At 42.1% G+C, this 23,942-nt stretch overlaps 1 protein-coding gene across 1 annotated transcript in view; it reads left to right on the plus strand.

Moving 5' to 3' along the window:
• The window catches only part of ZBTB20 (zinc finger and BTB domain containing 20), a 797,618-nt gene that overhangs the window by 735,521 nt on the left and 38,155 nt on the right, over window positions 1-23,942 (plus strand). The window contains exons 6-8 of the mRNA XM_082654615.1: window positions 13,058-13,158; window positions 20,601-20,764; window positions 21,141-21,328. Coding sequence (XP_082510741.1) covers window positions 20,754-20,764; window positions 21,141-21,328 — 199 coding nt within the window. The 5' untranslated portion in view covers window positions 13,058-13,158; window positions 20,601-20,753. The remainder of the gene's footprint in view (window positions 1-13,057; window positions 13,159-20,600; window positions 20,765-21,140; window positions 21,329-23,942) is intronic.

Consider the following 23,942-nt stretch of genomic DNA (forward strand, 5'->3'; position numbering starts at 1 on the left):
TCGTGCTGTCCCCTTTCTCCCTCTGCTGCCTGTCTCACTTTACTGTGAGGCACTGGAAGTAGTGTGTGCGTGTATGTCTGGGAGAAGACAGACTCCCTACCTGTAAATGGCTTGCTATTATTAGACTTGCAGTTACCAGGGGTTATATAAGACAATTGAAGCTCTGTTTTTTAACAGAGACATGATTCATGCTGCTTGTAGTAACAGTAACCACCTCCAAACGAGACAGAAACCAGACGCAGACAAAGGCTGGAGAAATCAATGCCGACTCAGTACAGCCACTCTGCTGATACCCTCTGCCTTTCAATCAGAGCACTTAGGTTATCAGGAGAGGAGGCTCCCGCTCTTTCTGGGTCTGTTCTATCTCCTGGGACTACCAGGCGAAATCATGTGGGCTGGAGCTGTGTACAAGAGAAAACTGGGCCTCGGGAGCAGGGATGTCTGACCTCCCTCCCCAGCTTCCTGTACATCACTCCCCAGGGTCTCCCCCGTGTTTCAGACACACCTGGAGGAACAGTGCTTGTTACCTGCACTGTGGCTCAGAATTCTCTATGGCTTCTACTCAGCAAAGTTGGAACTCGAGTGTTTGGCTCACCCATTCAAGTAACTTTGCTCCAGTGACACTGCAGCACGCTGGAAGGGGAGAGGATGGAGTGAGATTTGAGCTGCTGCCAGTGCTTTAGTACAGCTTCTCCTCAAACCTGAATGGAAGTGGACTGGCTGTGTTTGTAGACACACATGGGGCCCTTTCCTAATTCCTCCAGTAGCTGTTCTTTGAGACTACACTGATTCAATACTTCACAGAATGCAAAGCATTTCCACATACATCAGCTTATTTTAGCCTCACAACTTTAGGAGATAGGCCAAGCACATTATTAATCAATACCTTTTTACAGGTGAGAGGTTTTATGGCTGGAAGGTAATTATGTCATTCATTGTTTCCTTGCTTATGATTTTATAAGACTCAGAAAAGTTAGTGACTTGACCATGATCACACAACTAGTACTTATCAGATCCAAGAAGACAAAGTAGTTCTTCTGATTCTCCATCTAGTACTCTGCTTCTCGGATTTGCTACAAAGCTTGTTGGCAGCCATGGCATTTTGGGGGATAAAAAAGGATTTTCTGCTGAAAACCATGGTTTTTAGATTTAAGCTCTTCTGCTCATTAGCTGGGCAACTTAAACCTCCCTCCCTCACCCCAGACTTCTCATCTGTGCAACTCGTGGTGGGGAGAACTCACTTTTAAAGAGTGGCCATGAAAGTACCACGTAAGCTCTGATGGGTCTAAATCAGTGCAAAGATTGCCGGTAGTATCCCCCCATCTCCACCAAGTGTGACATCAGAAGAGAGATGCAGAGATCTCAAATTTCACCAAGAACATAAAAGTAAACTATTTTTACAACAAAAAGAAGAAATTAAGATACTTTACTGCAGAAACTGCCCATGGCTCTCAGAAAGCAACAGCCTTGACCCAGTGGCCTGTGACACATTCAAAAGTCAGGCTACCCTTCATTTTTACTCTCAAGTGTGTAAATTGTTCAGAAAGCAACTCTAAACAGGGACATGACAGAAAATTAGCTAAGCCATTTAGCTTCACCCACCCAATAATCTCCCACAATAAAAATTCCAGTTTTAAAAATGCGTATTATTGATTACTACTAATAATAAATAATACATTGTTATGAATTTTAACTAAGGACCAACACAGAATTTTCTATTATAGCATTTTTACCATTATGCTACTATTTTCATACATTATATAATACAATATATACCTATTTTGAAGTAAGCCTAAGTAAACATTTTAACTTATAAATAGTTTTCAATTAAATCTTTGGTTTGTATACCACTTTTTATCCAGGACGATAGCAAAATACTTCACAAGCTATACTTTAATGAAATTCATTTTCTCCTCTACCAAAATGTGAAAATCACATGTTGCTGCAGTTTTAAGAAAGAAAGCTATACTCTGTTTCTCTCATAATCAAACTCCCTGACTGGCCATCAAGAGACCAAATGTTTAGTCCTAGCCTCACTACAAACTCACTGTTAGAGAATCCATTAAGTCCTAACTTCAGAATACACTTTATCTGAAAAACTCAAAGTCCCTTAATATCTGGTTATTGCACACTCGCCTGAGACTTAAAATCTTCTCAGTGGTCTATGTGGTATGGCAGAAAAAGAGCTTTACAGGAATGATGGAATTCATTGTTTGGGGGTAACATGTTGTGCTAGCGGCAGCCGAGCTGTCTTAACTTCGTCAATGCAACGTGTCTCCAGATTGACCCAAAGAGATAGAGGCTGGAAGATGCCTGGAAGGCAGGAGCACGTTCAGTCCTTTGACGTCCTGCAGGTGGTTGCTACCCTGCAGAATGGCATATTCTGTGTCCCAGGCGTGGTGATAAGCAGTGGATCCTCGCACAAGACCGACGTCCTTGTGCAGGAAAAGAGGCTTTCCTTTATCATCCAGGTACACGATTTAATGATCATGAATGATGATTTCCTCATTGGTAGAGAGGCATATGTTCCACTGGTTCCTTTCATGGGTCCTCTGATGGTCCTAGATTCTTTTAGTCTTCTCTCCATTTGGAGTCAACTAATGCAAAGTCTCATCTTCACCTAAGAACAGAGCTGCCTTTGCTCTTCTAGATCTAGCCTTCATCTCCCCAAAGCATACATGTTACCATTTGTGGAGGTGATGATGGTAATAATGGATGGTGTTTCTTCCCCACAAGGCGGTGGTACATTCACCTGGGCCTTTAGCATATTAAACTGACCCCATAGCTACAGAAATCAAATTTTGACCTAACATGCCCCAGTGTTAACTATTTCTGTTCACGGCCTCTAATAACATGATTATAACCCCCTAGTATTGCACAAAGGGCCACCCTAGGTGCTGGAGTTTTTATAATGTGTAAACCAAGGTCTATGTGCTAGAGAATTTACATTCTTACCAGTGATAGAGGACACAGGGGTTAAACTACAACCATTTATCTAAGTGTTAAATGAGTAGCAGAGGTCAGCATGGGCTGAGACAGTTTTCATAACAGATACATGATTGATACAGGCCTTGAAAGAAAGGAAAGGCCTAGATAACAAAAAGGTCATAGAGGCCTTCCAAGCAGCCAAAATGGTATGTTCAGAGTCTCAGAGATACGAACGTGCTTAGTCTTTCTGACATTCTGTAAGTTAACCAGTTTAGACCAAATGGAGTATTGATGGAAAGGAAATCTGAGAGGGCTTATTTGATACAGATTCAGTGGACTAACATACCCAAGCTAAAGAGTTTAGAGCCAGGGAAAATCCATTAAAGCATCTTCTCTAAGCATATTCTGAAGTTAATAAATGTGCCGGTAGAAAGATGGGGGAGTGGGGGATGGTTCTGTAATCCAGTAAGTTTGGACAATGCTGGGGTCTTCAACACCTTTAATATCCTTATGGGCATTATGAGTTTGTAAGAGAGACATATAGTATTCTGTGTTTCCTATATTTGTTTGACCAACAAACTTTTTTTGAGGTTCATCTTGAGGTTCTAGTGTTCTATAAAACTCACTTTGAGATATACCAGCTGTAAAGATTTTGAAGGGCAGGAGTAGATGACAGGGAAAAACACTATACTGTTATGATGAATTTAGTACTGTTATGAAGTACTAATAGTATTACTATTTTTTTCTGTCTTCAAGTACAGGAAAAAAAAAAAAAAGATATCCCTGATGGAACCAAAGGGAAGGATAGAGACCAGAAGTAGAGAGGATAAACTCCAAGATAGGAGGAGAATGTAGAAAAAGGTAAAGATATATCTTGAGGAAACAAAATGATAAAACTTCAGAGATATTGGAGAAGGAGATGAGAGCCAGTCAGTGAGCTTACCACACTGGATGCTCTAGATCCTCTTACTAATGTAGGAGGCAAGGTCATCAACTGAAAAAGAGAATGAAGAATGAGACTTGATGAAGTAAAACGTATGAAGAAAAATGACTGTAGGCTTGTACTCAGAAACAACACTGAGCAAGGAGTACGGGTATGCAGATGGCATGCGTGTGCAGGGTTTCGTACTGAGAGTGGGAGGGAATGGTGAGTGGTGATATGGATTCATAACTGAATAACATGAGAAGGGGCCCTGTACATAGAAGGCCAGGGGAGCAAGGAAATCTGGCGAGTTGTTGAGAATAGTGCTGAAATGGTTGATCACGGGGTAAGGTCAGACTCGACAAACATCCGGTGAAGCCAGCAGGAGCCTCCTAATGGACCAGGTGAAAAGAGTAGTTTCCTTAGGCATTAAGGAAGGGGAATTCTCAAGCTGGGGTTAGAACACTTGAGGTCAAATGTGAGGCCTCAGAAGAGTAATTTGGAATGAGAACGAGGGCTAAGAAATAGCTGAAAAAGATGATGATAAAGGTCTGTCGAAAAGGTAATGGGTTTTAGGTTGACATATTAATGAAAGTAGGGAGGGAAAACATAAATCAAGCATAGAACGTTTGGAAAAGTTTAAAAAAAGATTGAAGAAGGCATTAGTGGACCATGATGGAGAATCTAATACCATAAGCCTATGAGGAGGACCTCAAATAAACCGCAGTGAAATGAAGGCAGGAGATCAGTTGTTTAGTGATCACAGCTTGGTGTAGGTTAAGCCCCAAAGCATTGTGGTTAAAACCTGGCCCTAGAGCCCTGCTTTGTTACCCTCTAGGTTCGTGATCTATGGCAAAAAAAAAACTTCACCTTTCCTAAACGTCAGCTTCCTCATCTATAAAATCAGAATATAATTCCCATCTCTGAAGAGTGAGTGTAAGAGATAAATAATGTACAAAAAGTGCCAAGCACAAGACTTGCTGCACAGTAAGCATTTAATACGGGTAGCCAGATTACTATGGAGGTGATGAAAGCAGGAAGAGGGAAGTGACTTTCATTTTGGAGACAGTGACAATGTGTTCTTCTGGCTAATGCCATTTTGATGTTTCTCCATTTGGCCACAAATGTAATGATTAGTCCAGAAAACATACTCAGTGCGAGGGGCAAAGTATAGATAACTCTGATATAACACCAAATAACATGCTGCACCCTAAATTGTTCTCATGTTGGAATCCTCATTACGGAGGTTAAAGTGACCTTATGACCAGTTCCTGCGGCAGCCTTCTTGGACCGGAAGATTCCAGTATCAAATGACTTAGAGAAGGGGTTTCCATCACCAGGTATTCATTAAAACCAGAAAAAGTATCATCATATGTATAAACACCTGTATATGTGTATATATGCATATGTATGTGTGTATGTATATATCTATATCTATATATCTATCTCTCACCTGGTCCCAAAGATCTTTTATTTTAAAAACAAAAATCAACTGTACCTGACAACACTAAGGCTCCTGGGATGTGCAACTCTTATTAACAGAGTTTATTAATTGTCAAAGAGGAATCAAGATCCCTGTAGAGAAAATTAACGTAGATTTAAAGGGACAAGCAGTGAGTGGGACCTTCTATTGGCAGGGCTATCCCAGAGGTCCTCAGGCCACCAGAGGTACTTCTTCCGGACATGGGTATTAACTAGTGATTAATTAAGGAGCTAAAATTTTTTAAAGTAAAACATTTCTTGTAGCATCAAAAAGCTGAAGATGGGGTTCCTGATTAGTTTTGCTGGCCATGATTGGCGCCTTATTCATTAGATGGTTTTCTCATCAGTTTCCAGGGAAGTGGGTTTGGTAATATAGACTTGGGAATTTGTTTCAGGTAATTAGTTAAAAAGTTAAAAGTCAAACAGATTTCTTTAACAGGTTTAGTGGTTTAACAGGTTGATGAGCTACTTAACTCCCACATCTTTCTTCTCAGGGGACTATTAGAGTTTTAAAGGACTTTTAAAATCATAAAATTCACCTCCTTTTCTTACAGATGAAAAAGCTGAGCCACCTAGTGGTTAAATGACTCATCCAAGGTCATGCAGCTAGTTCTATGATTTTGCTTTTTCTTTCCTTACTCTTACTTCTTTTTAACGCTCTCCTTTTCTCTTTCACCAACGTTCTCTGCACTCACAACCATCTCTCTGTTGATTATTTCTTGCATTTATCCTTGCTTTATGAAATTTCCTGTGCCTCAAATGATGAGCTAGTGGGTCTTTGCCAATTAGTAACCCCTCACCACTAATTCATCAATACATTTGGGGTGAAAAAGGAGGGAAGTGAACAATTTTAAATTTACTGTGATCTTTGAGACAGCTTTCTCTACACCTGGGAATCGCTGTTAGACAATTAAGGTTAGTAAAGCTCATTGAATTTCTCAGAGGAAAGGTGTTATTTGAAGTATTACCAGATACTATTGTTAAAAATAACAATAATGCAAAAAAATAGGAACTTCATATGTTAGAGACATTATCATTTTAATTTCCAGTTGTGGGATCCAGAAATGATTTTTTTTCACGATGTGCTCTGTGCCAGAAACTCCTTGAATTATGTCTAATGCCTGATGACCTGACAAACTGGCCCAATCAGAAGTCAGGCATGCCATGTGAGCTGTTAGCCAAGTTTTTCAGCTTGAACTGCTCCGTTGAAAACAACCCTCAGTAGGAAGGTGAGTGTCAGACATAGGACCTGTGGTCCCAGATCAGTGTCATCAGCATCACCTGGGAGCTTGTTAGAAATGTAGAATCACAGACTCCATCCCCAGGCACGCTGAATCAGAGATCTTGGGTGATTCATTTGTTCATTAGAGTTTAAGAAAACAAGGACAAGGCATCCTCATCTTCAAATAGAAAGAAGCTAGGAAGGAGTTATACTTATTGATAGTTTCTGAAAGAGTTCCTTCACCTGAGATCTGTACTCCCAGTTCTTTCAGTAACTCTGAACCATTATGGAAATAACATAAACCTGTTTCTTGTGCTGAAATCAGAGTGGGAACTAGAAATGTGTCCATACTGTGTTGGAGCAGTTGTTGTGTAGGAAAAAAAAGCACAGATTTAGAGTCAGAAAGATCTGGGTTTGAATTCTGGCCTCACTACCCACAGCTTTCTAATCTTGGAGTGGTTTATTAAGCACTCTGAGTCTCACTTTTCCACATCTGTAAAATGGGTATACTAACACCTACAGCACAACATTGCTGTGAGGATTAAATAAGAATGAACTTACACATAAAAATTCCTCATGCAGTCCCTAACAACATTTAGACATCAAACAAATTACTGTTACTATTATCTTTTTTGTAAGCCTTTGTCAGAGAAGCCCCATCTGTCATTTTAGAATGATTTGGTGTGATTTCCAAAGGGGAATGGCCATACTGAAATGAGATCTCCACAGAAAGTTCCTCGCAGCAATCTGTGGCAGTGTGTTACATAACAGCTCTGCTCTCTAAGGGCTTCCGAGACAGATCTGCAGAGCTGTCAACAATACAGCAGTCTGGAATGGAAATGACCCACTGTCTCTTCTGCCTCTGGCACCATTCAGAACCTTGCCAGCTGGGCTCCCAGGGCAGAGTCTTTATTACAGTGATGATGTAAGTGGCAGAGAGAATAGCTGGATTTCCAGATTCTGGGAAAAATGTATGACCCCAGCAGCCTTTTACCTTTTGATTTAAAAACTGAGTACACTGGATATGGACGCCATTGAAAAAGGATAAATATGAAACCTCTTCAAGTCATTTTCACTGAGTCTTTTTTAGAGTATAACTGCTCTTTAAGTAATGAAATATGACACACCATGCAATAGTTCTAATTAAAAACCCTCGGGTGTGTGCTAAGACAAGAGGGAAATAAGAAGGATAGAGGTGACAATTTGCCCAAAAGTGAAAAGAAAATCATAGCAAGAGGATGTGAAGCTGAGAAAGAGGAGTGTGATTAAAGGACAGAAAGATTATGTCTCCATTTAATTATAAAATGCACAATTTAAATCGAATGTTAGACCTACTTAAAATGTACTTATGTAATTACACAATGGGTGTGTATGCTTCCAGGTGATTTTTCACTGCAATGTACTAGACATATCGACCAGTGATTTCCTTTATCATTTTAATGTAGTTGCCAAGGGAAGAAAAGAGAAGGAAGCTCTGTCTGGTGAAGAGTTGATAACTGTCCAGCCATGTGATGGTTTAGTAAGAACTATGAGGAACTCTTGGGCTTCCCTGGTGACGCAGTGGTTGAGAGTCCTCCTGCCGATGCAGGGGACATGGGTTCGAGCCCTGGTCTGGGAAGATCCCACATGCCGTGGAGCAACTAGGCCCGTGAGCCACGACTACTGAGCCTGCGCATCTGGAGCCTGTGCTCCGCAACGGGAGAGGCCACAACAGTGAGAGGCCCGTGCACCGCGATGAAGAGTGGCCCCCGCTTGCCGTAACTGGAGAAATCCCTCGCACAGAAGCAAAGACCCAACACAGCCAAAAATAAATAAATAAATAAATAATAATTAAAAATAAATATCTGCTTATATAAAAAAAAAAGAACTATGAGGAACTCTTGAGCCCAATTTGCTGTCTACGTGGGTGTTACTATTTAATGGATCTCTCAATGCATAGCATGGCTCCACCATACTGGCCAAAGAGAATATAATGACCAGTACCCCGTTTCTCCTCTGGTGAGTAACAGTGAGTAAGGTGCTCACCTGGGGGAGACAGGTGAAGTCTTGTAGGGCCAGAGGCTAGCATTTAAGAGCTGAGCTTTTCTGGACAAGTAAAATCTACTGAGATCCCCTGGAAAAGTCTGTTTTCCTCACCTAGGTAAACACTGTTATCCCCACAACGTGTTTTGTTGGGCTTTACATCTTCAGGAGAAAGAAAATGATTCTGTTTGAGAATGAGGCTAGAGAGGAGATTAAACAATTAATGTTTCATCTACCACAAGAGAAGAACAAGGGACGAAAATTAGAACAGACCTGGGAGCAGTCATCTATCCTTTTCTACGAGGAGATTGGTGATATAATGAAAGGAAAATAAGTAAAAATTTAAACAAGCCTATAGGATGAATACTGGGCAAAGAGAGGTGGAAAAAGATTTATTGGTGTGGCATAATAGCAAGATTTCCAATAGCCTATGTTTCTATAAGATGAATTTAACCATAGACTTACCACAGCATGTTCTCACCAAGAACTTCAGCTGAACCCACTGCTTTTCCAAAGCATGAGAAATTTCTTCATTCTGCTTTTTCACCCTGAGTTGAATCACCCCAGTGGTACTTGCAGTATTGTCACAATTGTTTCTTCTGGTAATGCTAAAAAGTGTGCTTCCTTGTTCTTTAAACCCACACTCATTTTTTAAACATCAGTTAACTATAAAAGGACATTTATTAGTTTGATTTATTGAAGTGAATAAGTGAAACAAAGTTTTTCTTTCTGTGGAACCCAGTGTATCCTTGCAGGCTATGCACGCAACCCCTCACTCTCTTTGGTCTGGTCACTGCTGATGGTCTGCTGGGTCTATTCGTGCCAAGAAACACTGGTAGATATTCAGAGATTAGTGACCTTTTCTATCAATTGTCATTGCTCAGCTGCTAGTAAGGATGTGGCCTTGAGCAAGTCAATTCCCTTGATGTCCTCATCTGAAAAAAGAGGGGTTGGAGTAGATGAGCTTTAAGGTCTTTCCAGTTCAATCTCAGCTTCCATGACTCTAAGCAAGCATCTTTATTGCTTTTATTTTCTTTAATAAACTTTTTATTTTAGAACCTTTTTAACTTTTTACTTTATATTGGAGTATATTTTATTAACAATGTTGTGAAAGTTTCAGGTATACAGGAAAGTGATTCAGTTATACATATACATGTATCTATTCTTTTTCAAATTCTTTTCCCATTTAAGTTGTTACATAACGTGGAGCAGAGTTCCCTGTGCTGTACAGCAGGTCCTTGTTGGTTATCTGTTTTAAATATAGCAGTGTGTACATGTCAATCCCAAACTCCCTAACTATCCCTCCCTCCCCACCCTTCTCCCCTGGTAACCATAAGTTAGTTCTCTAAGTCTATTTTGTAAATAAGTTTATTTGTGTCATTTCTTTTTAGATTCCACATACAAGCGATATCATACATTTCTCTTTCTCTGTCTGACTTACTTCACTCAGTATGACAATCTCTAAGTCCATCCGTGTTGCTGCAAATGACATTATTTCATTCCTTTTAATGGCTGAGTAGTATTCCATTGCATATATGTACCACATCTTCTTTATCCATTCCTCTATTGATGGATATTTAGGTTGCTTCCATGTCTTGGCTATTGTAAACAGTGCTGCAATGAACTGTATCCTTTCGGACCATGTTTTTCTCTGGATATATGCCCAGGAGTGGGATTGCTAGATCATATGGTAGCTCTATTTTTAGTTTTTTAAGGAACCTCCATACTGTTCTCTATAGTGGCTGTACCAATTTACATTCCCACCAACAGTGTAGGAGGGTTCCCTTTGCTCCACACCCTCTCCAGAATTTATTGTTTGTGGATTTTTTGATGATAGTCATTTTGACTGGTGCGAGGTGATATCTCATTGTAGTTTTGATTTGTATTTCTCTAATAATTAGTGATGTTGAACATCTTTTCAGGTGCCTCTGGTCTATCTGTATGTCTCCTTTGGAGAAATGTCTGTTTAGGTCTTCTGCCCATTTTTTGATTGGGTTGTTTGTTTTGATGATATTAAGCCTCATGAGCTGTTTGTAAATTTGAGGGACTAATCCCTTGTCAGTCACATCATTTGCAAATATTTTCTCCCAATCTGCGGGTTGTGTTTTCATTTTGTTTATGGAAAGACCTTAAAGCTCATCTACCCCAACCCCTCATTTTACAGGGGGATTTCCTTTGCTGTGCAAAAGCTTTTGAGTTTAATTAGGTCCCATTTGTTTATTTTTGTTTTTATTTCCGTTACTCTGGGAGATGGATCAAAAAAAATTATTGCTGTGATTTATGTCAGAGAATGTTCTGCCTATGTTTTCCTCTAAGAGTTTTATAGTGTCCAGTCTCACATTTAGGTCTTTAATCCATTTTGAGCTTATTTTTGTGTACGTTATTAAAGAATGTTCTAATTTCACTTTTTTACATGTAGCTGTCCAGTTTTCCCAGCACCATTTATTGAAGAGACTATCTTTCCCCTATTGTACAGTCTTGCCTCCTTTATCATAGATTAATTGACCATAGGCATGTGGGTTTATTTCTGGGCTTTCTGTCCTGTTCTATTGACCTATATTTCTATTTTTATACCATTACCATACTGTTTTGATGACTATAGCTTTGTAGTATAGTCTGAAGTCAGGGAGCCTGATTCCTCCAGCTCCATTTTTCTTTCTCAAAATTGCTTTGTCTATTTGGGGTCTGAATCAGCAGACATCAGCTAAGCACTAACCTGTGTTCAAAGCATTGCGCACTATGGGTACAAAGTAAAAATGGCCTCTGCCTTCAAGAAGCTTGGCGGGGGGAGACAAATTACACAAATAATTATTAGAGTCCATAGAACGTGGGAAGGGAGTGGTGCAAAAAGTGGTTGAGGATTTGAGAAGGGCACTTTCCTTTGGAAAATGTCTCATAAGCGAGGTGGTGTTTGGATGACCCCTAAAGAAGCTCTATGTAGACACTGGGAAAGGGGAGGAAAGACCATGACCATGGTGGGAACAAGTGGGACTTCTGCAGTGTAGAATGCACTGTAGAAGAAAAGAGTAAGAAATTAGATTGGGGCTATATTGTAGGAGCCTAGAATGCCAAGCTGAGAAGTTTGCATTTAATCCAGTAAGCAAAGAGCAAAGGAGTAATGTGTTTAGAATGGTGCTTTAGAACAGTAAATGTAGTGTTGTTGTGAAGGATGGACTAGAGGTAAAGAGGATCTGAGGGAAGGGAAGCCGGTTAGGAGGCACTCACAGAAGTCTAGGCAACAGGTGATAAAAGGATCAATAGGTGTTGGGATAAAAAGTGAGTATTGATTCACAGCCTGAGTAAAAACCACAGGAGCTGGCAGCTGATTGGATATGGGAAATGAAAGAAAAGGAGGAACTAAAGAAGACGCCTCGATTGTAGTCACAAGTAACTGGACAAAGATGGTACCAGTAGCAGGAAATGGGAAGGCTGGAGAAGCAACATATTTTGAGGGAAGGGCAATGAATTCTGCTGGAAACTTTCTGAATTAGAAGTGCCTGTGCAGTGTATGATGGAGATGTGAGCTTCTCAGAGTTAGAGGCCCCATCTTATTCATCTTTTCTAGGTGCCTAATAGAGTGTGTGTAAACAATGAATGAATGAACAAACAAGCAAATGAATCAATGAACCGATAACCAGCAGTTATTTAGAATGCAGGAGCTCTGTAGACAAGCGAGAACTAAAGATAGCCATGTGGGTGTTCTCTATGGAGAAGTGACTGTTGAGGCCATGGAGGGTGGCTGTGTAGGCAAAGCTTGAGGAGAGAGAGAATCTTGAGGCCTGTCTGCATTTAGGAAACAGGAGAGAGAAGGCAGGTCAGTGGAAGAGGCAGAAGAGAACTGAGAGCGGGAAGTCAGGATGATGCAGCGTCCCAATGAGAAGGGAGGAGAGTTTCCAGAATAAAGTGGTAATCAGGGCGCAGTGTGGCCAAAGGGGAAAGTCCTGGGAAAAGACCTCTGGGCCTGAGGCTCTGAGACAGACAAGGGTCCATTCTGTAGCCCCTGAGGCTGAACTCCTCGGGGTTAGAGGATATGGCAGAAAACAGAGGCTGTAGTGAAGGGTGGAGAGAAGGCAAGAGCTCAGAAACATGGCCAGGTCAGTGGGCGTTTTTAAGATAGGCAAGAATCTCAGAGCAGCAATGAGAGAGAGACTGCGGTGGAATGAACACTGGAAGAAGAGTCCGCTGTGGCCAGGCTTCCCCTACCCTCACCCTCCACCTCAACTCCAACTCAGGATCACAATGTCAGCTCCACACTGGCGGGTGCTGTTAACAGCTTCACACCAGGCAGTCAGGTGGAAACACTGAAAACGGGGCCTGGACAACGCCCTCTCCATCTCCCTCCCCTGACCCACTGTTCTCTGGTGCAAAGTGCAGGACCCGACTCTCAACCCAGTCCCACGGTTCTGGCTCTATAGCATGAGCGATCAGCATCACCTCTTCATTTAACAGCCTTATCTTTGTTTGTTCCTTGTCTGATCCAGATGCAGCCGCTCTCTGCTCCCTGCCCCAATGAACATCTGCACTAGGCCCAAGCCTTGGAGTGATTTACCTGAAGAGTGACACCATTTATTTGAAAACTACTGTGAGTACATTATGCCTCCAGTGAAAGGCTTCCTAGTTCACTTTGTTTAATATTTTAAAAAACTCACACAATTGTAAGAGCAGATGACATTTTAGATGGCTTCATCTCTTGGGTGCAGCCAGGTGACCAGACTCAGTCCTGAAGTGCCTGCATTGGTTCTCCGCTTCCAGCCTGCAGTGCGCTCCCTGGGTAGCATCGCGCCTGCCTCACGGGGTGGCTGTGCTGAGCTGCATCTGAGCGCACCTTGCAGGGACCGGTGCTGTTCTGCTTGGTCATCTGCGCCTCTGCCTGAAGCGGTGGCAGCTCCAGCCCTATCTGTTTGCTTCTCATCACCCCTCTTTGCCATTCTGTTGAATCTCACTGCAGCTTGTCATTTCACGCCACGCTGGACACATCCGAGAGCCAGCTTTCCGTGCCTGTGTCCACCTGTGATGTAGCTGCATCTCTGTGTCCCGTGCTGTGGTCTCCTTGTTATTCAAGGGGGCCAACACCCACCCTTGCAGCTGCGGGCTTCTTCGGCCACATCTCAAACCATTGTGCCCAGGTCAGCTCTGCCCTCTGGATGCATAGCTCTGAGTACTTGATTTAGTTCCCTCCACATCAGATATTTACGTAGGAGAAGTACAACCCTTGCAAGTCAAGTTGCAGAAATAAGTTGGGGTAGGAGCTATGATGCCTACAGAAAAATACTGATCAAAGAGTGACATCAAGTATTCATTGATCATTGCTAGAAGTAACAGATGAATATATGCTCTCTTTTACTAGAAAAGCCAGAAATTTAAATTACTTAGAGGCTATGCATGCAAAATAATTATATATTTTAGAACAAAAACTCATTCTGGTTGTTATATTTACACATTTTCCTATATGGTGTGAGGAAGGTAACGGGATGGTGTTTTACAGACATTTCTGTTACTGGAAAACTCCAAACCTGGGAGACTAACATCCCTCTCAGGCTTCAGGTAGGATTTTCACATTCATATTTTCTACGTCTTTAACTATTCTGGCATAAATCAAACCCAAAGGGATGAAGTCAGAGTTTTGTGTTGTTTTATTTTGCATTGCATTTTACCTTTAATGCTGTCAGTCACCTGAATTGTAATTGGTGGTGACGGATATGAAGGCAATAGGCAGGCCTGCCTGGCCAGGTTGGAGGTGGGAACCATTAGGCTGATCTACAGTACCAATGCGCTCGAGGGACTGGGGACTAAAGACATGACCAAAGGTCAAAAATAGAGTGTCCTCATTCCATACCCGTGCAAGGAACTTGCTTGTGGAATCACCTTCATTCGTCCTTAAGTTCAAGCGAAAGAATGCGTTAGAAATCCCCACATCTGGAGAGTTTTCTGAGTTTTTCTTCATCACAGAGTAACTATTGCCGGTGCAGGTATCACAGGCACACCGGGATGCAGCCTGGTTCCAAAGTTTCAGCCTGGTTTATCCTTTGGGAGGGAAGAGAGTCTTTGCCACTCCTACCGTCCTGTACTGCAGAGAACCCATAACCAGACCTAGAAATCAGGAGCTAAGATTTCCTAAAAATCTCCGGGAAGCCCACAAGGGAGCCGGGCTGTTTGTGCCATTGGACATATTTCCCCTATGCAGAATACCAGTGCCTGCATTCATGTTTTGCAGGTCCTAGAGAATGGACAAATTGAGTTCTAATCCTTGCAGCCTTTCTTTTCAGAAACCCAGCTTCCTCATATGTAAAAGAGAAATAATAAAACTTACAGAGACTTGATAGGTGCAAACCTTCATTCAGTAAGGTGAATATGGTATAAAAATGTGGACTAATTATAAACGTATCCCTCCCTATGGATTCACAATACCTGGGTGAAGTCTCAAGGCCTGGAGGTGGGTAAGGAGAGAGTGAGTGTTAGATTTTAAAGCCTACCCACTCCCACACCACCTGCACGACTGGGCTCGGCAACCTGCCTACTTACCTGGATTGTTGCAATGACTAAATGAGATAATGTGTATGTAGCGTCTGGCACAGCAGACATGAGTATATTTACTCAGCCAACTAAAATTTCCCGGGCATTTACTATGTGCCAGGCACTGTTCTAGGCACTAGGGGTGTGGCACCGAACAGAACAAACCAAAAATCCTTGCTCTCACATAGCTTATGTTCAGTTTTCTTCCCCCATAAATTACAAATAGACAAAACAGGTAAATGGACACTAAGAGAGAACTGATTTCATTCGATTTGCTGTGTCTTTCCTTCCAGAAAGTATAATTGAGAAGAAAAGGGTAAAGGAGATGGAGAGGGGGAAAATAGGTATGCTTATTCATCTCCCCCTCACCCCTGACACACATACACAAAACCCCAGAACATTCTCTGCCCTGATGCGTGGCCCAGGAGACCGACCTCTCCGGACCACGTTACCTAGGCTGCCTTCTCCTCTGGCTTCCCTTTGAATTTAGGCAACAGGACGCATCAGCAAGAGACATGAGAGTGGGAGGAGAGTGGGGTCAGGGTATTATGAGTCCAGCCCCTTCCCTACTCCAGTTCTGACTAGACTTAGGGAACTCCACCCCTTTCCTTGCCCCTTCAGTTTAGCAGTTTAAAGCTGAGATTAACAACCTCACACTATTGCTAGTCCCTGGTGTATCACCATCCCTTGAGGATCCCCTAACCTCCTCTGTACCCCAGTAGAGAGTCCTTTCATTACACTCTTTTCAATTAAAACTTCTGAGTGTGCCATCTGTTTCTTGCCAAGATCCTGACTGATACAGTGAGGGAGAAATATACTGAAAAACATTATAAATCAACCTTGCCAAGAAGGTTGAAAAATTGAGAGAATAAAATATTTTAATCATGAAAACATCTTAAATGGATCCGAGAACATTAGACCAAGCGGTGAAAGGATAAATTGTAAGAAGACGTGATAAGATAGAGTGCCAAGGTTGGTTTCAATGACTAGACCATAGTGCTCAGGTTTGATGGGCTTCTCTAGGCCAAGTGTAGCTTGCTTGACCCTCACCTTCAAGAGGAGCTAATAGTGTAGTAGCAGCAGTGACAAACACGTGAACAGAAAGAATGTGTCGGGGGGTAATACGGTGAAATCAAAGTGTTGAAGAGTTTGCTTATCCTAGCGTTCTTTCTGCCTTTGCTGCAATTACAATCCATTTGCCCCTGCCCAAAGCTAGATATTAAAAAAGATAAAGGAAGTGCCTCCTTCTAGGTGAAATGATGAAAACCGCAGAACTGATGCTGTCTGTGAAAGAGCTGCCCTCATGGGGCACTGACCATGCGCCAGCGCCATGCCAATCACTTGACAGGAAGTGTCTCATTTAATCCTCACATCAGCCCTAGAAGGTATTATTATTTCCATTTTACAGATGAGGAAACTGAGGCCCAGAGAAGCAGAGGAATCTGCCTAGGGTGCACAGCTACTGATGGTAGAGCTCAGTTCTACTACCAACCCCCACTGGGGTGGTTTGTTACCACCTCCCCTTTGCCCCTCTTCCCAAACACTCTACTAAGCCTCTTGCATGTATTATTGGGAAGGAGAGCAAAGAAATAGTTACCACGCCAAAACGATTGGGGTGGGGGAAGGAGTTGATGAGCAAGGTCATGGGTCAAAATTGTCATGATCCAGTGACTGAATATTTATCAAAAAGACGTTCTGACTAATCCTTTTCCATCCAACCAGGCTGATAAGTGGAAGGCATGTTAATGTGCAGGAGAGGGTGGGAGCCCAGCGAAGAGAGAAAATTGGGAGAGGGGGACAGAAGAGAACACTCTTCCCTCAGCAGCCCCCGGAGACTGAGGAGAGCTCACACAGATAAAATATTTATTTTCCATATGTTGCCGAAAGCATTGCCATCACTGCATGTGTGCAATATGTGCAAAGAAGTGTGAAATCTATACATCAAATGCCACCGACCTAGTTAATTTCCGTGCATTTAACATGCTTAATGCCTACCATCTCCTCAGTATGTTTTCATGTATATTTCTTGACACATAAAATACGGTCTTAGCAAGGAAAGAGCCAGCATCATCCACAGCCTTACTCACTGCTATGTTTCAGCCCAAAACTTGTTGCCAGGGCCAGCACAAGGAGAGTTAAAAACCAGTAGGTCCTGCTGGCTAACTCAGCCTCCCGTCACCTTAAATCGCCTTCCCAGTTCTTGAAGCAGCCTTCTTCTGTAACAGAAATGTCTGTAGTGGGGAGATGAAAATGTGTTTGTTCTCTTTGGACAATTGGGAGATAGAATGTCAGAACTGACCGTTGAAACGCAGGTGCCTGCGGCCACACTTTTTTTGAATGCAGAGCTCCACCCGTGCGGCGGGAGGAAGTGCACAGTGATTGGTCTGTTTCTCTGCGGAAGTGTTCGCGTACACCCAGTTTTGCTTTGCATGTATTTACGAAACATCTGCCCTTTTCTTGTTCTTAAATCCTTCCCCCTCACCAGCCCCCTTTCTCCTTTCTCCCATTTTCTTTCTTTGTTGTCGTTGGCTCGCCTAATTTTTCACTGGAGCTTTCATTTTCCGGTTGAGGGGCGACTTCATCAGAGTGTATAATTTTAACATTGAGGGAGGGAGGGAGGGAGGGAGAGGGAGAGAGAGGGAGAGGGAGAGAGAGGGAGAGGGAGAGAGAGGGAGAGGGAGAGGAGAGAGAGGGAGAAAAGAGGCTAAGCGGCCGGCCAGAGCTTGGCAAACCAACCTTTGGCATGGTGACCAGAAGGAAGGTTCTGGTGTGGTGGGGAGTTTGCCTGACATGCTGCCTGGAGTCCGCCGGTGTGCTGCTGCCCTCTACAGGCTCCAGGGAATAGTGCACAGCCACCGAGGTTTGGAGAGACTTGCCCTCAGATGTGCTGTGCTTATATAATTCTTTTACACAGCCAAAGAAGGTATTTTCAATTAATTACTACAGGACTTGCTTTTTCCTCCTTAATAAAATATGAACTGCAAAAATAACTGCAAAATAAAATAAAAGGGTCAAAATAACTGCACCTGTGCATGTCTAGATGTAGATTGCTGCCACGTTTTAGTGTTTCTCAGGTCTGGAAAAAGGAGTACAAGAGAACTATTAGAGAGTGAGATGGAAAATGAATTGTTTCTAAGGACAATGAGTGTCTCTCTGTTATCTGTGCAGTTGGGAAACGGCCCAGTGGTCTAAGGACAAGTAAAGTGATATTAGGCAAATGAAGGGCTGAGCCCAAAGGTTGAGTTTTCAGTATTTTCTGTTTGTAGAAGTGGTTTCAGTGCCTCTGTGCTCTGAATGTTCTCCAGAGGTGACCCTTGAGACAACAAACAGGAGAATATGGTGCAAGATGTCAGTTAGAAAGCAGGATCAAATCTAGGGAAGGAAGCAAGGCCATTGATATAAAGAACAATACAACTTTTGCAAAGTTAAAAATAAAAGAGTAATGTTGGTGGGTTGACCACGTACTCATGTCTGAAAGAGGGCTTCCTTAATTTCCTGAAGCACACGTCTGAAACTAGCCTAGGCCTTGTTTATGAGTATCAGAAATAATTTTTTTTTTCCGTTAAGTGATGTCTGTCAGTGTTTCATCCCGATATTTAAATGATTCATGAGGACCAGCCTAGCTTCAGCGGGCAAAGTGGTCCTACTCTTATCAAATGCACTTCATGGATTCAAAGGAAAAGCAGCCAGTCGATGTAGATTTCCCTGCTGCATAAAGAACAGGAAACTTAATTGGGATTCAGACTATAACTATTTTCAAAATATACTTTAATTTCAACTCAATTTCATTCCATCAACACACCTATATTGAATGACAGCTTTGTCTAAGCAACTCCGCTTAACGGTATACACTAGACAGCAAATCTGGGAGGGCAGAAATCAGGCTTGTTTTATTTCCTAGCCTATGCTGGCACATCATAAGCACATAAGTATTTGTGAAATGAATACATGAATAAATGAATAGTGGGAGGGAAGGAAGAAGGAACGAATGGGTGATCACAGGGAATTCAAAAATAGCTATGACATTCTTTTCACCCTCAGAGAGTTTACAGTCTCATAGACATGGAATTCACCTTGACTGTCAGCCTAATGTGGTCATCTCAGATTTAGTGAATCAAAGCTGTGGCAGTAGAGAAGTCAAGGAGGATGGGAGTCAGAAAGTAAACAACAGTCTGAATAAAAGGTGTTACGGTGATAGCAATGGAAATATAGATGCGCAGAATATGAAGGAAGCACAATTGTCAGGACTTGACAAACTGGCTTTAAGGCAGAGGAAGGTGTATGACCCTGAGGTTTCCAACCCGGTGGCAAACCTGGTGACAAACAGCAGTGATAGAAATAGGGACCGTAGAGGAAGCGTTGGTTTCCATGGGAAAAAAATGAGTTGGGTTTTGGAAACTTTGATCTCGGATACTTCCCTACACTGAAAACCAGAAACAAGCTCCTTGAAGGTCCATGTAGACCCTCAAGATTTGGGGGTTTGTTCCTTAGTCACCCATTCAACAAAGGGTGGGTAAAGGAATCCAATTTGTTGCTTTTGTACTGGCTTCCTCCACCCTGAAAAATATGTCTGAAAGCTCTCCTTCTATTTTCATCTTTACCATGCCATCTCTGCCTCCTGCCCTCTGGAAAAGCAGATTTGATTTCACAACCTGTTGGACCAGAAACACAGCATGCTAATCATAATACCATATTCTGCAAGGGCAGATTTAACTACCCAGTACAGCAAATTTCAATACAAAAATTCTGTATAACAAGTCCATTGCCATGCTTAGAGAAACAAGGGAAACATGGGAACAGACCTACTTACAACAAATTCTGTACCACACATGTTCTCCTACCAAAAAAATGAAAGAAAATACTCTTTCTGTTCACCATACACATGATGATAAAAAAGGCACAGAACCAAGAAAATTGGGGGGGGGGGATGTTCAGGATATGACAAGTAATCCAGTTGGGTTTGACTAGGGCCTAGGGTGCATGCAGCATAAGCTAAGTATTTATTCATTTACATCAGTTACATGGTTCTAGGGAGAGGAGCTGACTGATGGCTGAGCTGTTTTACTTCTTATTCCTGGTCCCAAACAATTAGTGACAATTACTTTCTAATTCCCTTCACCCATCTCTTTTCAAACACACAGTCCCAAACACACAGTCACACTCCTGTACTCCAGGATCATGTACTAAATCAAAAATCAAAGGGAATCTTAAGCTTCACGTGGGTAAAGAGTTGGAATAGAGGATCTCTGTGTGACACCTTCCTTCTTTACCTACTGGAGTCTAAGCTCTTCTTTTCACTTTTCATTTGCTGCTTTAACAAATCCTTTCATCACTACCCCTCTCATCTGTACAACCTGCAAATTTAGATCGTGATTTGAAATTATGTGTTGATCTAAAATAAAATCTAATAACAGCAAGAAAGTTGACTGTTACATAATGTGTTCCATGACTAGAAACTGAAAACTGGAAGGAACCTTTAAGGCCTTCTAATCCAAGCCCTTTATTTTACAGATGAGGAAACTGAAGCCCAGAGAGGTGAAGTGAGGTGCCCAAGGCCACACAGCAAGTTAGAGGCACAGCTAGTACCATAGCTCAAGTCTCCAGACTCCCAGTCCAGTGCTCCTCCCATTACTCCACGGGTCCTGTCTCTAAGCTTCCTGACAAATGCTAGAACGGTAAAACCTCCACTAGTATTTTTCCAGACCATGTTAAAACTCTTAAGGGGGGAAAAAAGGATGCTTTCTTGGATAATGTCAGCCATACGTAGCTCAAGCTGTCTGAAGTTCTGGGACAGGGTCTTTTTATGCAGCCAACAGAGTCCAAATGTGGTGCTGTTTGCTTGGCCCATATGCTTTCATGTGTTCCCAGTTAGGCCATTACTGGAGGGAAAAAAACAAGAATCAGCTTGTTTTAAAACAAGGGACATACTGGACTCCCTCCCATCCCCCCTCAGAAAAAAAAAGAAAATCAAGTTATCTTTAACAGATTCTAAAAATGCCTTTTCCCAAATATGCAGTCAGTTCCTTCAAAGGGCCCTTTGTTTATTTTCAGGAAGAAACCCAAGACAGCTGAAAACCAGAAGGCATCTGAGGAGAATGAGATTACTCAGCCGGGTGGATCCAGCGCCAAGCCGGGCCTTCCCTGCCTGAACTTTGAAGCTGTTTTGTCCCCAGGCCCAGCCCTCATCCACTCAACACATTCACTGACAAACTCTCACGCTCACACCGGGTCATCTGATTGTGAGTACACCACTTACACCACTAAGGTGATGGTGTCTTCGCGGTGCTGGGAGCAGGCTTCTCCCCCGGGTTCGGGCTTTTTTGCATTCAGAGCAAGCTGTTTCCGTTTGGTCTCTTCTAAAGTAGCCAAAGGTAACTTGCCACCAGTTTGAGTCAGCCAACGTCTATATTTTCGAAGCTAGAGTGTATTTCAAACCCAGGTGACCAGCCATGTGGCCTCAAAAGGCTGATTAATTACATCCATCACACTCTCTTTCATAACATTGACTCAAACACAGAAGCCGTGTTGCTGTTTTCTAATTATTCTTTTGTCCCCATGATCTGGATGATGGTACTTCCACCATGACAAAATTGAACAACCAAATATGGACCTCAAAAGGAAACTTCCATTTTGAGATTACATAACACAAGTCAGCTTTGCATTAGTTATTGTAGCTTGGCTGAATTTCTGTCTTTCCAGTTTTTAATTTATTTTGAAGTGGTTAAAGGACAGCATAAATTTACAGAAGAAAAGAGAATGGCTTCCAAGAATTCAGAAGCCACCCAGACTTCACGTAGCCAATAAGAATTTAGGTTAAAAATATTTTTTAATTAAAAAAACTGCCTATGGGCTAAATTTGGAAACGGGCAGCTTAATGAGATTGTCACTACTGAAATCACTCCGTTGCTGTTTGTTTTTGCTGTCTTCCCACTAATCTGAGAGTCGTCACTTCTTCAAATTCTATTTTAAGAAAGATGATAAATCACGTTTAGGAGGTATTTTCTGAAACGTAACTGAATACTTCAGAGAGAAAGAAACACATGTGTTGACAATGGAAAAGAATGGAATCACTTGGAGTCCAATCGGAAAGAATATTCCTTTTAGTCTTGGAGATACCCGACAACTATTCAGAACTGATCTCCACAGTGGATGTCAGGCAGAAAGCTGGCGTATTCATCTTTGGATTAAGATAAGACCAAGAAAGTTTTATTTTCAAAAAAGGACTCCATTTATCCTGTCCACAAAGCAAAAATTATTAATTAGGAAATGAGATTCTAAATCTCCTGTCGTTATTTTTCTGACAAAGCAAACGTAACTCCGCAAAAAGGGTGAGAGGTGAATGAGCCTGGGACATTCCATTCCCTACTTTCTTCATCATAATAGTCCCTGGATAAAGGGACATGACCAAGGGGTTGGGGTTTGGGTGAAGGAGCCTTTTTCTACTCGTGACTGAGCTGAGACCACACTCCGGCTGTCACTAGAAAACGAAATGAGAAATAACAGGCTCCAAGTCTCTGCAGCCCATGTAAGTTGTACAAAGCTGCTGCTTCTATACAGAAACTTGGGGGTCAGAAGCAGGGACTGTGTTCAGTGGACCATCAAAATGGTAACATCCTTGGCCTTCTTGCCTGGCAGTCTCCAGCCTAACAGTAATTATAGGAAGAACTGGAAAATAGCGTGGCACGGTGCCCATAGACATGTGCGTACTGTCCCTACCTACCAGGAAGGTAGCCTGCTCCTGTGGAGAAGGACCTGGAGCTCCTGCATGCAGACCTCCAATGCCTGTCTTTCTGCCACAGCTTATGGGGAAGATTACATAGAATGGCCTTAGCCCAGAAATCCCATTACAATAAAATGAATGTTTTGCTGAATAGAAAGAGCACTGGGCTCTGTGTACTATACTTTACCATAAGCATCATCTGACTAGGCCTTGGCGTTAGCTTGGAATATGTACAAGGCACAGCCCCTTGGTGACCCTGAGGAAGCCAGTGGATCCAAGCTCAGTAAGGTCTGAATACAGTTGGAAGGAGAACAAATAGGGAGGAGAAGCCTAATCTCCAGCTGTTCAGAAAGTCCTTCCGATTTTGCCATTAAGATGTATAAGTCTTCTCTGCGCCAACCTGTTGTTTAAATTGATTATACTTTTCCCCAAATATCTTTGGATTGTAGTTTGTCCTGATTTGAGCCTACACTTAGAAGAAAATTGTTTTGAGGAAAGATTCACAGAAATCTGTCCATTTGGAGTTTGCTTGAGAGAAGACAGGAAAGAGGTTTATTTTAAGCTGTTAAGATTTTGGATGCTCTTCTTGCATTCAAGAGGATTTTTTTTTTTTTTTTTTTTTTACTTTCAAATGTCACTCTTACCGTAGATTAATTTAAAAGCCTAATTTCTTTAAGGTAAAATATTCAGTGTCTATTTAGAACTAACAGATTTGGAGCATTTAAAAATAGTGCCCTTGACTTGCTAGTATCTTTAACTTCGGAAACATTCCACCAGTATGTGGTGTTCCAAGCTTTCACAAGTGCCTGAATTTTTACAGCACCTTTTTATTTGTCATGTGTTGAGCAAAATCATTCTTAGTCATGCCTTATTGTCCATTCCCCATCAGTCATTATAATTCTTCCCAATTTACAGATGAGAAAACTGAGAAAATTGACACCCAGATAGATGAATGCCGTGCTTAGTAGTTACCTCGTTCAGACACGGGGAGGGGGAGAGGGGGATGTCTGTGGATTTGCCCTCACTGTGAGCAGCCTGCATTCTCAGTTCTGAGCCTGGAGATGGCATTCCTGGCTCGAAACAGGCATCTTGAAAATGTTCAACTACTCATATTGGTGACGAGGTTATAGAAC

Source organism: Grampus griseus (assembly GCF_964374135.1).
Source record: "Grampus griseus genome assembly, chromosome: 5".
Taxonomy (NCBI): Eukaryota; Metazoa; Chordata; class Mammalia; order Artiodactyla; family Delphinidae; genus Grampus; species Grampus griseus.